At 50.3% G+C, this 11952-nt stretch overlaps 6 protein-coding genes across 6 annotated transcripts; 5 read left to right on the top strand and 1 right to left on the bottom strand.

Annotated features, from left to right (window-relative positions):
- The first annotated feature begins 66 nt into the window (after window positions 1-66).
- On the top strand, window positions 67-1940 carry EI90DRAFT_2059527 (uncharacterized protein). Its single transcript, XM_039052496.1, has 6 exons — window positions 67-601; window positions 660-710; window positions 763-819; window positions 880-1294; window positions 1357-1669; window positions 1728-1940. The coding sequence occupies exons 1-6, from the start codon at window positions 503-505 to the stop codon at window positions 1807-1809; spliced, it is 1017 nt and encodes a 338-aa protein (XP_038921761.1). The 5' UTR covers window positions 67-502; the 3' UTR covers window positions 1810-1940.
- EI90DRAFT_2060005 (uncharacterized protein) lies at window positions 1532-2580 on the top strand. The gene is made up of 2 exons (XM_039052498.1): window positions 1532-1669; window positions 1728-2580. Exon 2 carries the CDS (start codon window positions 1799-1801, stop codon window positions 2423-2425), a length of 627 nt encoding a protein of 208 aa, XP_038921760.1. The 5' UTR covers window positions 1532-1669; window positions 1728-1798; the 3' UTR covers window positions 2426-2580.
- A 573-nt stretch (window positions 2581-3153) lies between these two features.
- EI90DRAFT_2060026 (uncharacterized protein) lies at window positions 3154-3883 on the top strand. Its single transcript, XM_039052499.1, has 2 exons — window positions 3154-3425; window positions 3487-3883. Exons 1-2 carry the CDS (start codon window positions 3285-3287, stop codon window positions 3748-3750), a joined length of 405 nt encoding a protein of 134 aa, XP_038921759.1. The 5' UTR covers window positions 3154-3284; the 3' UTR covers window positions 3751-3883.
- A 1701-nt stretch (window positions 3884-5584) lies between these two features.
- On the top strand, window positions 5585-6530 carry EI90DRAFT_2057993 (uncharacterized protein). The gene is made up of 5 exons (XM_039052493.1): window positions 5585-5660; window positions 5729-5778; window positions 5833-5931; window positions 5982-6255; window positions 6325-6530. Exons 2-5 carry the CDS (start codon window positions 5755-5757, stop codon window positions 6357-6359), a joined length of 432 nt encoding a protein of 143 aa, XP_038921758.1. The 5' UTR covers window positions 5585-5660; window positions 5729-5754; the 3' UTR covers window positions 6360-6530.
- Window positions 6531-7972: 1442 nt separating this feature from the next.
- On the top strand, window positions 7973-9023 carry EI90DRAFT_2058752 (uncharacterized protein). The gene is made up of 3 exons (XM_039052495.1): window positions 7973-8007; window positions 8067-8346; window positions 8412-9023. Exons 2-3 carry the CDS (start codon window positions 8242-8244, stop codon window positions 8820-8822), a joined length of 516 nt encoding a protein of 171 aa, XP_038921757.1. The 5' UTR covers window positions 7973-8007; window positions 8067-8241; the 3' UTR covers window positions 8823-9023.
- On the bottom strand, window positions 8979-10545 carry EI90DRAFT_3285804 (uncharacterized protein; the record flags this gene model as incomplete). The annotated part of the gene is made up of 6 exons (XM_039066987.1): window positions 8979-9703; window positions 9757-9891; window positions 9947-9966; window positions 10014-10315; window positions 10372-10446; window positions 10522-10545. 6 exons carry the CDS (start codon window positions 10543-10545, stop codon window positions 9108-9110), a joined length of 1152 nt encoding a protein of 383 aa, XP_038921756.1. The 3' UTR covers window positions 8979-9107.
- Between the last annotated feature and the right edge of the window lie 1407 nt (window positions 10546-11952).

The following is an 11952-nucleotide window of genomic DNA, read 5'->3' as shown; positions in this document are numbered from 1 at the left end:
CCTAGTCGCGCTCGCCCCTTAACCAAAGTATGGAATGTAAATGAATACAAATAAATTCGACCAGCGCACAGCATTGATTTGTACATGTGACATGACATGCTGGAAACGTTCTGAAGCCGTTCCGAGTCATTCAACATAGCACCGAACGTGGACTCACACCTAGCCCTAGCGAACAGAAAGCCAACCCTCCCCCCCACCCCTGTGACACGTGTTGTAACTGCACTTATTCAAGAGTATCCTTATTCAGAAGATCGCTGAGGCGATGCTGACTACACCCACCTAGGCGCGAAGGCTTGCATATAAGGACGAAGCTCGCTTCTCAAGGAACGCCCGCCATCAAGTTTATATCGCTACCATTTTCTGACCCATCCGACTCGTCATCGCTCTCTCAGACAACTCCTTTCACCTCCCCATCTAGTCACCACTCCCTGCCTTTTTGTTGCTTGTTCTAGATCCTTAAACTTTCCCTTTCACCCGAGCCTTTCGTCGATCAAAACATCTCATGGAAGCGTCACTCGAGAGAAACATTAGCAACCCACATCGAGGTTCGAGAGACAAGCGTTCGCGAGATGGGTGTATAATATGTCGTCTGCGCAAGAAGGTGCGTCTTTATGGGACAGAATGACCATGTACGGATCTCACACGTATCGATTGCATAGAATTGCTCTGGCCCTTTGGTGGCAGAATCCATAACTTGCCAGGAGTGCATCGTAAGCGTCATTGTTTGTACAAGGATGAGCCTTCTCCGACCTTTGCTTGAAGGCTCTTAATGTCATTTGTCTCGGGTTCCCTGGCCAAAGGCCAAAGGGTATGCAGAAGGTATGAATCATAGCCCTTATCACACTAGCGAGGTATTGAACACGCATTTATTTATCCCAGAACAAGGAGAAAGTAAAAGAGCTGAAAGAGAAGATTAAAGATTGGACTTCGAAGCGGAGCAATCGAAATCACGGCGTCGAGCCCCTTAATTTGTCCGAATACAGCTTCCTTGTCTCCCATGCCTCCGATATTTCCGGTCCATCCTCCGCTGCGCCTGCGTCAGTGAACTCAGACTTTGGGGGTCTACGCACTAGCATTTCACAAGAGTTCATGCATCCCATCGCAACACCAGAGGCCTTTTCACATGCAGAGTCTTCTTTTGGATCCCCTGGATTGCACCGTTCTTTGAGCGACGCGTCACGACCCCACCGGCCTGCGCTCCGACTTGACCCCGTGTTCCAGCAATCCGCTGGCGCGCGGCCAGCGCCGTACCCTCAGCAGGGGATTAATAATCACAACGAAACTAATTCTCTATGTGGGTCTCTAATATCATGTCCGCGGGTCCGAGCTTAACAAAAAGACATTTTCTGAATTTAGTATCACCTCATTCGGGGGTCCACCGTCATCAGCGTTCCCGCTCGTTGTCCTCCATGCCGCGGGTGCACTTATTTGACAATCAGCCTGAGAATATCCCCCAATTCCAACTCACTCATCAAAGGGGAACCGCGTCAATGGATTCCCGACAGCATACCTTACATCCTGGTAGCTGTAAGTGTTCGGTTCAGGCGACTTATGTTTCCCTATTAGCTGACAATTGTGATTTCAGTTGGCACCTCCCCTACCTCAGCGGACAGCTCGATACATTCACCCATCCCTCAACTGCTTGTGTCACCTGCCGAGGCAGCGAATGGTGAGATTATGCCGGCGAATTGATCTGTCCCTAGCAATCCCGCTGATCTTGAGTACAGGTTCTACGAGCGAGTTTCCAGCTTGGCGTTCTCACTCAAGCGGGCCCAACTCTCCATTGTCGTCTCCCTCCATGTTCGGTAGCCCGGGATCAGTCTTCAGCGATTTGGATGATCCAATTATCCCCCTAAGTGGCCCATATTCCACGATCCCCGATCAACCCCCTCCCGTATCTCCCTACGCTCAACAGTCTATTCACCAGCCAACTGGGAGCCTGACAGAAGGAGTGGTTTTTGGCAATGACTCGAGCCTCTTAATCTTGGGCGGCCCTCACCCAGGGTTAGGGGCTCCCCACACACTCACCAGTGCCAGTACTCCAAACCCTCCAGCTCCACTTCCAGACGTCTACCTTGGGGAACAACCTAGCTCTATCCCAGCTGGTTCGCCATCCTCACACGACCAGGTTGAGGGCGGTGTGGGCTTTGATCTCAGTGTTCTAAACCTCGGTGTAGATGCTGGGGACAGCGTAAATGAACCGACATATAGCGTCCCCAGCACAGGACACAATGACACATTAATCCACGTAGGCATGCCGACAGACCTAGTTGGGATTAATTATGACGACACATACAATAACTTTGCCCAAATTTCTGCGGGAGCATTTGGCCCAGGGGAGCAAGAACTGGTGTCGGCGTTTCTTAACCTTCTCCCTGATGGAAACGACGAGCCGCATCATTTGCATCTGATGCCAAACACGTAGTTCTGCACATACCTTCGAATGCTAATTTCTATTCATCATCTCGGTTCCTTTGGTGCATATATTTTCCTTTGCCAAAAATCTCTAATGTGGACAATTTTTGGACCTGCACACCCTATCCATTTTGTTGTATACGCCCAACGTCTTCCGCTCACTTTGGTTCTTCCCTAGTTTCTCCCTTTTCCCTCGCGAGCCGCGGCTCCGCCTGCGATCTTATTATTGCTGGCGGGCAACGCGCTCAGCAGTCTGAAACGAATTGAATCTACGTCCCTTTGCTTTGCATGCACGGAGCCACACTCATTCCCTCGCCTATCACAATGTTACTGTACTCGTCTTTGGACACTTTCCTTTCATATATTCGCCATCAGCCGCTCGCTGTGCTCTCACGGACATTCGATTTGTTGTGCATTTGCTGTGCTTTGTACACCGGTTGCTAGTTTGTGTCACATCCATGGATAACTGACACCGAACCAAGTGCGCGGACTTCAGGCATACAACACGGGGCCGGGGTGTGTGGCCCCTCTTGCAATTGAAAGTCTGCGTGACTTCGAAACGTGGCGGGGCCGCATGAGAATGAGGCTGTTCTCTATTGACTCGCATTCAGGACCATCGCGTCTAACGGAATCCCAAATTCCGCTGAGCGGAAATTTTGAATTAGTTGACCGGTACTAGCATCATGGATTTCCGCAATGGACTAAGTAAGAGCCATCATATGGCTCATGTTGTTTGGTTTAAATCGCATGCTATATCACATAAATGAACTACAATAGTCCTACGTGCTCACTGTCTTTCCAGTGAACCTTTCCCCCATTAGCAGTGCAACACTTGTACAACGTCGCACACGCTGAAGTGTCTATCTCCGATGAAGTCATTTAATGCCCTAACTTCTACGCACCCTGATTCTCGCCGTCGTTCCCGATGTCGCGGCAGCGTCTCTCGTCCCTCATCTCCTCTGAGGAATCGTGACATTTCAGGGTGCCTTATCTGTCGTCTGCGAAAGAAAGTTCGTTACCATCGTTTCTTTGATGAACTGCCTCTTGTGGATTTACCTGTCATCCCATTAGCGTTGCTCACTGGGGAGCGAAGGGAAGAACAATGGGTCGTGCTCTGAGTGTAGCAAATTTCACATTGAATGTTTTGGAGCCGGACTCTCTCGGCCTCCGGTGGGCATAATTTCACGTCAGGGTCGGAACGGAGATTCAGCTGCTCTCACAGATAGACAAGGAACCGGTGCTGAACACAATAAGCCTCTGGATAAAGGAGAAGAAATGGAAATCGGACCGCCAATCGCCCCGCCTACAGCTCCCAGCTGTATTGCAAAGCCTTGAGCCACCTATTGCTCAACTCGTGGAACAATTCCCCACAATTTTCAATCATACCAACCAGCTTTCAGTCCCCGTTGCTTCTTACGACGCGTCATCCACGGATGATGAGAAAGACAACGAAGAACGCAAATATCCAGGATATTTTGCGGTCCAGGAACCGATCGACGAACCCACCTTCACTCAAGGTCCGAAAATCGATGTGAGATTGTATGAAGACGGTTTTCCATGCAATCCCCATTTTGCACCCACACATAACCCCTTGGAGCTAATGCAAGATTCTCGGCAGCCTCATGAGGTCGATCCGAATTGTCATCTTGGATTAACCACCTCCATCCAAACACATTCGGCTTGGGACACGGGCGAAGCATTCATGCTTCCAAAAACTCACGATGAGCTCCAAACGTCCTGGCCGTTATTTGATGGAGTTCTGGGCTTGAAAAGTGGTGCGTTCTTCCACTAGATTCAGAGCCATATTGACTTCGGTGCGATAGAACCGTATAGTGACGTGAAGTTATGGGTCCCTCCTTACGGCCACGAGCCTCAATCACCAGCTTCTTCATATACGCCATCGGATTCGTGTCCACCTTATCCTAGTTCGCCGGTGTCCGCTGACCCCAACTTGATTCCTTCATCACCGCCTCCGTTCTATTCCCCCACTGGCTCATGGTATTAACTGTTTGTCATTTTGAACGAGCAGAAGTCTCCTAATTTGTCGTCGCCGCGGAAACAAGGAAAGTGATGAGACAATTGTAAGATTGGATTGCGAGGGCACGGACGTTGATATCCCGATCACAAAGGATCAATTGATGCTCATCCGGGGAGATAACGGCCTTAGGAAGGAGCGCCGCCACCAATATGTAAACTCTTGTACTCGTATTATTGTGCAGTCTGGACAGTTAGATCCCTGATCATGTCTTCCCTTTACCTCTGTACGCTGTGTTTGATACATCCCTACAGGCCCAATAATGAAGACCGCATTTGGCCCGCATCGAACAAAACAGTTGGTGCATGTATCGGAAACTGGCAAGACACCGCAATCGTGCTTAGCTCCGAAATCCCCGGAAAAGGTCGTGATCGACCTTCGGTCCGACTTATCACACATCAATTCATGGGATAACTTTATGTCGGGAGACGAAGATCGCTCGTCACTCTGGCGATTCAACGATTCCCACATGACAACACGCGAGCGCTGCGCTGAGAAATAGTTGAATCTTTGCTGCGGCCTTTCACACAGAGCTCCCGAGACACGTTGTTTTCTTATCCCTTTGTAGCAAATAGATGGCGCGAGCGGGCCTCGAGGTGAGTTCGTGTCCTAATTTTGTGCTCATGGATCACGTGGACACAATGCGTTTGACACGTGTCGTTGAATGCGTTCACTGATCCTCACACTCCAATAGCCTCTATTGTGGGCGAAGCGGCAGAAACAATCGCTTCAGTGCATGTGTCTGTGCTTGCCCAACCCGGGTCCTATTGTGGCAGTGCCAGCGTCCTAACCAACGCATTCATCCTCCAAGGCAAATGCATGTGGCTTTATCATACGTGCGATGACTTGCATCACGGCCACGCACCATGAATAGGCCGCGCGGGCAATTGGAACTGTGAGGCGCGCATGCTGGGAGTGTTGCGATTATGCGGTAACGCAATAGTCATGAGACTAGGCCTTGACGCTGTTATCGGACACTCTCCATTCCAATTCCCGCGCGGATAGACTTCCATCAAATTCAATTGCATCATTTGAGTGGCGCTGCGCCCCTGATGGGCGTCTTTCCTATTCAGATCTTCTCTCGCGTCGTGCTACGAAGCTATTGTAGTTCTTGACCAGTAAGACGAGCGCTTATGATTGTTAAGGGATGGTTATCAACCAGTGCTACAACTTTGGGACCCGAGCGTCACAGCCATATGTTAAAAGCGTGGTGAGCGGGACAACCTGCTTTGCTTCATCCTTGACCCATCGTCACTCGATGAATACTCCATATGGCAGGTCGGCCTCGTAGCACCGATGGCTGCATGTTCTGTCGTCTCAGGAGAAAGGTACATTTCTCAAGTGCTGGCTCCATTGAATGTCCATGAAACTTTGAGGAACAGAAGTGCAAATCTGGTTCGAGACATGGGATCTGTCATGACTGTTCAAGATTCCATCTGAAATGTGACAGCCGTGGACTGGAGAGGCCATCGTGGCTAAAGGTCCGTAACTTGGCCATGCGGCCCAACACGCTCATGGAATAACTATTTAGGCACCGGGTACCCTTGATTATGTCCTTGCTTGCGTGCGCGCCAGAACCAGTCAACCTGAAGTCTACAGAAATTCACCGTTGCTGAGCTTGGAATGTCTGGAAAAGCGGGCTGCAAGGGTGTTACATGGCACCCCTTCCTCCCCGGAAATTGAACCAGAGGGTTCCCCATCTGACACAGAATCCTCCTCAGCCTATGCAGACGGGCCCGACTGCACGGGCACATTACTCACCCCAGAATCGAACGATTTCCCCCTTTTAATCTCAGTGGATTCCAGTGGGTTCGTGGGCTCGCCAGATTCTCCCATACACAGCATTCATTTGAGCACTGCTTGGACCATATTAGACTGCCCATTCACTTACCTGATTTACTCGATCTGAAACGCCCAACTGAAGGAGCAGAATTCCCTCCCCACTATATACAATTCTCCTTTGAAAAAATATTTCCGGCAGAATTTGCGGATTCGGACCTGCATTATGAAATGCCATACAAGCTTCCTGACTTAACACCCGACGACTCGAGCACCGGAAGCTATGGGCTTAAGAGCCAAGTTCACGAGCCAGACTTAGATTTTTACAATACCTTCCGGTGAGTCCAATCGCCGATTCAGACAGATGGGTTACTAAAGCACTCGTATCCTGGAGGGGCTTTTCAACGTAACTGCATGTCCTCAGTCTGAGATGAAATCCATAATACATCATTGCGGTCTCGAATGAGTACATCTTACACTGCGTTATGCTCCTGTACTTCTGCGCGGCTGGGTCGACTATATAGATGTAACCTGTACGTTTAATCTCAGTTCTTGCATTATTTGTCCACGGGATTGATTCCCTGAGTGCACGGAATTCCGTTTGCCATGAACCCCGTAGCTGCGGCAGCCCCTGTTTTGAGTTTTGATATCAAGTGGCTAATCTGAATGTCGGGGGAATCCCGAGTAGCACGATGTTTGCAGCTCTCCAACATGTCATTTAGTCTTGTGTCGTCTTCCCCAAAGTGGTAATCTCTTTCAATACAAAGAATGGTAAGAGCATTTATCCTGTCGATATTTCAGACCCAATTAACATCGTTGCAGTAGACCCACCTTGTTCAGCTGCTGGGAGGCACTATCAGAATCAATGCACGCCACGTGTTTGCCTAGTGAGGGCCCAAATCGGGATGAATTATACGTTTGTTCCTCTCTTGGACCCTACAGCGCCAGAAGATTTCTTTGATACCATATCGTCATCTTCAGAGGCCGAGAGATGCAAGGATTGATTAAGCGTGACCGGCGATCAGTTCGTAAGGGTCGTGGCGATATGGATGCCTTTCGTCGCCGCGAATGGATCTACTTCGATTCGGGTCGCAGCGGTCCAACTATTCTTCGAAGCTAGGCCGTTGACATGATGCTGCAACGCGCCACGGGTTTGTCTTTGGTGCTAGCTCCATCTTTGCCAGCAAATCTGGCCAACTTTCGGGTATCTATGAAACCATGAAAACATTTATGGAAGCCTTCAAGGTTTTTCCTTTACAATCAGGCCGCATATGAGTAGTTCAAGCACAGTTTCTTGCTCGGACCGAAAGCCACGTGGATGCTCCCCATTGCAAGCAAGCACAACCAAGATTTTGGTCATTTTTGACGTTCTCGAGCGTTTTGGCTACTCCCAACCTTGCCTCTCACACGTTGCATCCAATTACTCGGATGTCTCCTCGTTTCGCATCTCATTCTGCTTTTCGTTCCGGAGATAAGTAGACAGATCTCCGGCTTGTCCCTACTTTTTCACTTCATAGCGCCCCCTGAACCCTCAGCCTTCCTACAAAATTATGGCGGAAGAATCGTCTTCTAACAGATCGCTTAGTGGCTGTCTGACCTGCCGCGGGCGGAGGAAGGTATCTGAGGCTTCAATCCGTAGTCACGCGCATCCGATCGTCTGATTGCTCGCCCAGAAATGTGATGGCCCATCCCAAGGCTCCAGGTCGATCTGTGGAGAGTGCATACGTCTCAATATCCAGTGCCTAGGGTTCAGGGCAGAACGATTTGAATGGATGAAGGTCCGTGGAGTCTGTTACCGAGCATTTTCGAGCGCTAAAATCCCCTGTGCTAGGATCAGGGCACACTCAAAGCTTTCACTGAGGAGATCAAGAACTGGACTTCCAATCGTAACAACTTCCTTGGGGGCGCTCCCTTATCCTTCGATCACTTCTTCGAATTGACGAACGAACAGGAGTATATTCCCAGATCTGACATTAGGCACCAAAGTCGAAGTCCCCCCGGTATTCCTGCTCATGGGTGGCCTCCAAATCAGCCATCTTCGTCTGGAGAGACGCAAATTTATTACGAGCCTCACCCCTATCACCCCTCGCCACATCCCTCCGACACAGCGGCTCAGGGTATGTAACGAATATTCATGTCAACGGGTAGTACTAATTCTCAACAAGGCTCTCAATGGGTGGAGGGGCCTCTTGTTAACTATCCTCCTCTTCCACCCATAGGTGAGATGCTGCCTGGAACCGCCCCTCAATCGGGGAACTTTCCATACCAATCATACTCAGATATCCAGGGCTCTGTTCATGTTCATGGCCCTGCGTCTACGTTTCCGCCAGGATATCCCTCTGGCCTTCAGCCACCTTTACCTTATGAATTTCCTCATCCGCACACTCCTGTCGCACTGCCGTCCGCACAACAATATGTCGGTCCGACCCAGTCCTCGGCAGAACCACAGCAGGTTGTAGAGCAACGATACAATCCCCAGCTTCAGTATACCCAACCTTCGCAGTATCCACCGCCTGGTCCCTATATTCTCCCTGAGTCCCAGTCGGACGAACCAACGGACGATGATGGTCATGAGACTCCAACTCATCAATAGTTGGGGACTACAGCGGTCGGCATCACACGCATTTACTCGACACCAGACCACCTGTGGCTCAAGGCCGAAAATTATATCCTTTTCCCGCTCAACACTCAGATCATTTGGAAGGTTTGGAGCCACCGTAAACGCCTCTCTCATCAGACACCATGTGGCAGTGGTAGACGACATTAATGAACGCAGTAGAAGATATATATATATTAAGGTGTACATGTATTGGATATGTGGCAGAAGTCCGTGTTAGTGTATCAGTAGCGCACCCAAACGACAAAGCAGCATCCCTTATCATCTGTACCCTGAAGGAGCACTAGGTGGATCTCTAGGTCGTGCAGACTCTAAGTTGGCTTTCACTCTGTCATAAGGATCATCATAGGTTGCCTCAGTGGTCCCAGTATCTTCGTATGCTAGCGCCATGGTTCTGGACATCCCCTGTGGAGGTTGTGGGGGCCGGTAGAAATCCGATTGTTGATAACGTGGGGGCTCGATATCCCCGGGGTGACGAAGAGGGGGGAGTTGGGGTGGTGGAGATGAGAATGACGGCCTGGATGGCGCCGCTGCGTTCGTGTAACCGGAGGGCAGCGGGTCTGAGAATGCCCCATAAGTATCCATGCTCACTCGTGCAGCAGGTTGTTGATAACGATAGGGTGAATCCTGGCGTCGGGGATAGGGGTCACTGAAGGGAGATTCCAGCTCATCCTCCTCGGCATCTTCCTGGCGTGCGGTGGTTCGGCGTGATTGCTGACGTGACATCATCGACTCAGCGTCGTCGTCATTAGGGTCAGAGGGATGCCTGAATGGGGGGTCACGGGGCCGCAGCCCTCTCTCGGATCGCCCAGATCGCCAGTCTAAAACTAATAAAACGACAGAACAAATCCAGAAAACTGGAGGATGTATGTTACTAACCGAAGCTAACAGTGAACACGTTGCCACTTACTTGTACCAAGCCAAAAGAAGATAGCGCCAGCTTTCTTAGTTCTGCACCACCCAGGAAGAGCTTTCTTAAAAGCATCGCCACCAGACTTGGCATGAGGGTCTTTATTAGGGTCCTTGCATCCAGCTTCCGTCCAGGCTAAAGAAGTGCATTCAATTGAAATCCGCAGCAGAGGCAACTGAGGCCAACAGACCTGAAATAGTTGCGACAAAGCTTTCCATTTAATTAGCGACCTCCCCTTTAGCCGGTAATTAACGCACCTAATAAGAAAAGTTTCCGCGAGTCCAATTCCAGCTAGGATAAATCCAACCCGCAGCTCGCTGAATGCGCGTGCAAGATTCGCTAACTTATTGTACTTGTCATATAGCACAGGAACTAGAATTAGAGTAACTGCGAGCAGCAAGTTCGTCACAGCCACAAACACCGCCAGACCAGAAAGCCCAGAGGGTCCAACATTCCATTTGGCCTGGAAGGATGCCACTGAGGCAAAGCAGCACATGGCAAGAAAAGCAAAAAACATCTGGCTGGCATGGAAAATAATTGCAGGTTTGGATATTGGCATCTAAAGGAAGCAAGCACCCGTTGAAATCCCCACAAGATGAAGTAGATAAGACACACCTCATCATCGAAAGGCACCATCCCTGGACCTTGGCCAATCGGTTTTCTCTCAGGTATGAATTTTTGGGCAGCATCCTACTCGCCGAACAAGGAGGGTTAGGAGGTTGTTTGAAAGTCAACCTTGAATGTTGACTCTGAAGCCTTATTCACCTTGATGCGGTCGATAAGCGCCATGCGGAATGACTAAAAGTCTTTATTTTGCAAGCGTTGAGGCGACAACTACGATGGTATCTTCCCGAGAGGGGGTCGAGAGACGATAAGGCAGTGTTGAACGAGTTATCAACTGGCAGTGGAAGGCTGAGGGACTTTCACACGTGATGTAAAAGTCACGTGAACCAACATCAACATTAAACTTGGCGTTGTTTATGCATAGAGGACATGGCAGATAGCGCGAACCGTGCGCAGCCAGGGATTATCTCCAGTATTTGGGGTGTTGTAGGTCGCGAAATAGACTCCTTCGTAGCCACAGCGACAGGCAATCTTGGGCATCTACCATCAGTATGTTTGATATTTCCTGACCCTTGATTCTGCAAATGTCATTTATGGACATAAACCACAGCGGCCTCAACCAGCAGAAAGCAGCACTTCACAGAAGACGCACTCCCAACACGGCTCTGATACAGTGGCTACCATTGAAGGGAAACCAAAATCCTTAATGCCGGGATCTTACAATCCCCGATCACCAACTCCATATCCCTACAATAATAAAGCATCCTCGATCCCTGAATATCGTCTTATTCAGAAATCAGCCTCTAAGCGGCGCTCAGGCAGAACACCCACCGGTGCCATAAACGCCAACACTCCGCCTTGGTCCCGAAGCCCCTCCCAGAAGCTAAGGACAGCAGTTAACCGTTCCACGCGTCGCTCTCCTTCTGTGGAGGAAATCTTTCCAGTAAAAGTTAAGGATGAGTCCCCTCCGCCTGGAAAGACTCTTCACGCGGCCTTACCAACGCCAGTCTCCCCACGAAGTGCACGGTCCGCCCGTGATTCACAAATATGCAGCACTCATCCCATCCCAACCAGTGATAAGGGAGTGTCCGTTCCCCTCCCTCGGTCGCTCTCCAATGATAAAGGAAAACAACGAGCTGAACCCCTTGTTCCTTTCCCTTCACGCGAAACGCCTGACTCCTCCGTCGAAGCCATCCCACTTGATGGCCGCAGCTCTATGGACATTCGTGAGGCTCAACAGTTAATAGCTTCTCTTAAGCAAGAGGTTGCTGACTTGCGGAGCGAGGTGAGTGCCAGGAAATTTGGCTACTGTCCCTCACTGCCCATTTCAACTCCTTCGCAACTCCTACAGCTATCCCGCAGGTCCAGAAGCTACCAATCCCCATCTCTGTTAAACCTTCATGCTCCCATAGCTCGCCTTCCTCCGCCTCCGCCACCACCACCGCCTCCGCCACCTCTGCCGCCACAGAATCGATCAAGCAGCACCGCGGCGGCGGAGACAGATGGCTTCTTAGTATCACAGCGCGCAAGCCTCAAGGTCAAGTCTTTCCCCCGATCTGTACCACCAGTTTGTAACCCCCCTCCAGTCCATAGCAACGTGCCCCCCGGCGGAGGCTCGCCAAACCGCCAGGA

Source organism: Cantharellus anzutake (assembly GCF_015039405.1).
Source record: "Cantharellus anzutake strain C23 chromosome Unknown EI90scaffold_5, whole genome shotgun sequence".
NCBI lineage: Eukaryota > Fungi > Basidiomycota > Agaricomycetes > Cantharellales > Hydnaceae > Cantharellus > Cantharellus anzutake.
The sequence above is the reverse complement of the archived record's forward strand: the minus strand, read 5'-3'. Positions and strand labels throughout refer to the sequence as shown.

What these genes read in the sequence shown, in the direction of transcription:
- EI90DRAFT_2059527 (XM_039052496.1), top strand. Translation starts at nt 503, where the DNA reads ATGGAAGCGTCACTCGAGAGAAACATTAGCAACCCACATCGAGGTTCG. An exon ending in CAACGAAACTAATTCTCTAT is followed by an intron (nt 1,295 to 1,356) that starts GTGGGTCTCTAA and finishes TTCTGAATTTAG; the next exon opens with TATCACCTCATTCGGGGGTC. An exon ending in ACCTGCCGAGGCAGCGAATG is followed by an intron (nt 1,670 to 1,727) that starts GTGAGATTATGC and finishes TCTTGAGTACAG; the next exon opens with GTTCTACGAGCGAGTTTCCA.
- EI90DRAFT_2060005 (XM_039052498.1), top strand. Translation starts at nt 1,799, where the DNA reads ATGTTCGGTAGCCCGGGATCAGTCTTCAGCGATTTGGATGATCCAATT.
- EI90DRAFT_2060026 (XM_039052499.1), top strand. Translation starts at nt 3,285, where the DNA reads ATGAAGTCATTTAATGCCCTAACTTCTACGCACCCTGATTCTCGCCGT. An exon ending in TCTGTCGTCTGCGAAAGAAA is followed by an intron (nt 3,426 to 3,486) that starts GTTCGTTACCAT and finishes TCATCCCATTAG; the next exon opens with CGTTGCTCACTGGGGAGCGA.
- EI90DRAFT_2057993 (XM_039052493.1), top strand. Translation starts at nt 5,755, where the DNA reads ATGTTCTGTCGTCTCAGGAGAAAG. An exon ending in AGAGGCCATCGTGGCTAAAG is followed by an intron (nt 5,932 to 5,981) that starts GTCCGTAACTTG and finishes ATAACTATTTAG; the next exon opens with GCACCGGGTACCCTTGATTA. An exon ending in TTTAATCTCAGTGGATTCCA is followed by an intron (nt 6,256 to 6,324) that starts GTGGGTTCGTGG and finishes GGACCATATTAG; the next exon opens with ACTGCCCATTCACTTACCTG.
- EI90DRAFT_2058752 (XM_039052495.1), top strand. Translation starts at nt 8,242, where the DNA reads ATGGGTGGCCTCCAAATCAGCCATCTTCGTCTGGAGAGACGCAAATTT. An exon ending in CTCCGACACAGCGGCTCAGG is followed by an intron (nt 8,347 to 8,411) that starts GTATGTAACGAA and finishes CAATGGGTGGAG; the next exon opens with GGGCCTCTTGTTAACTATCC.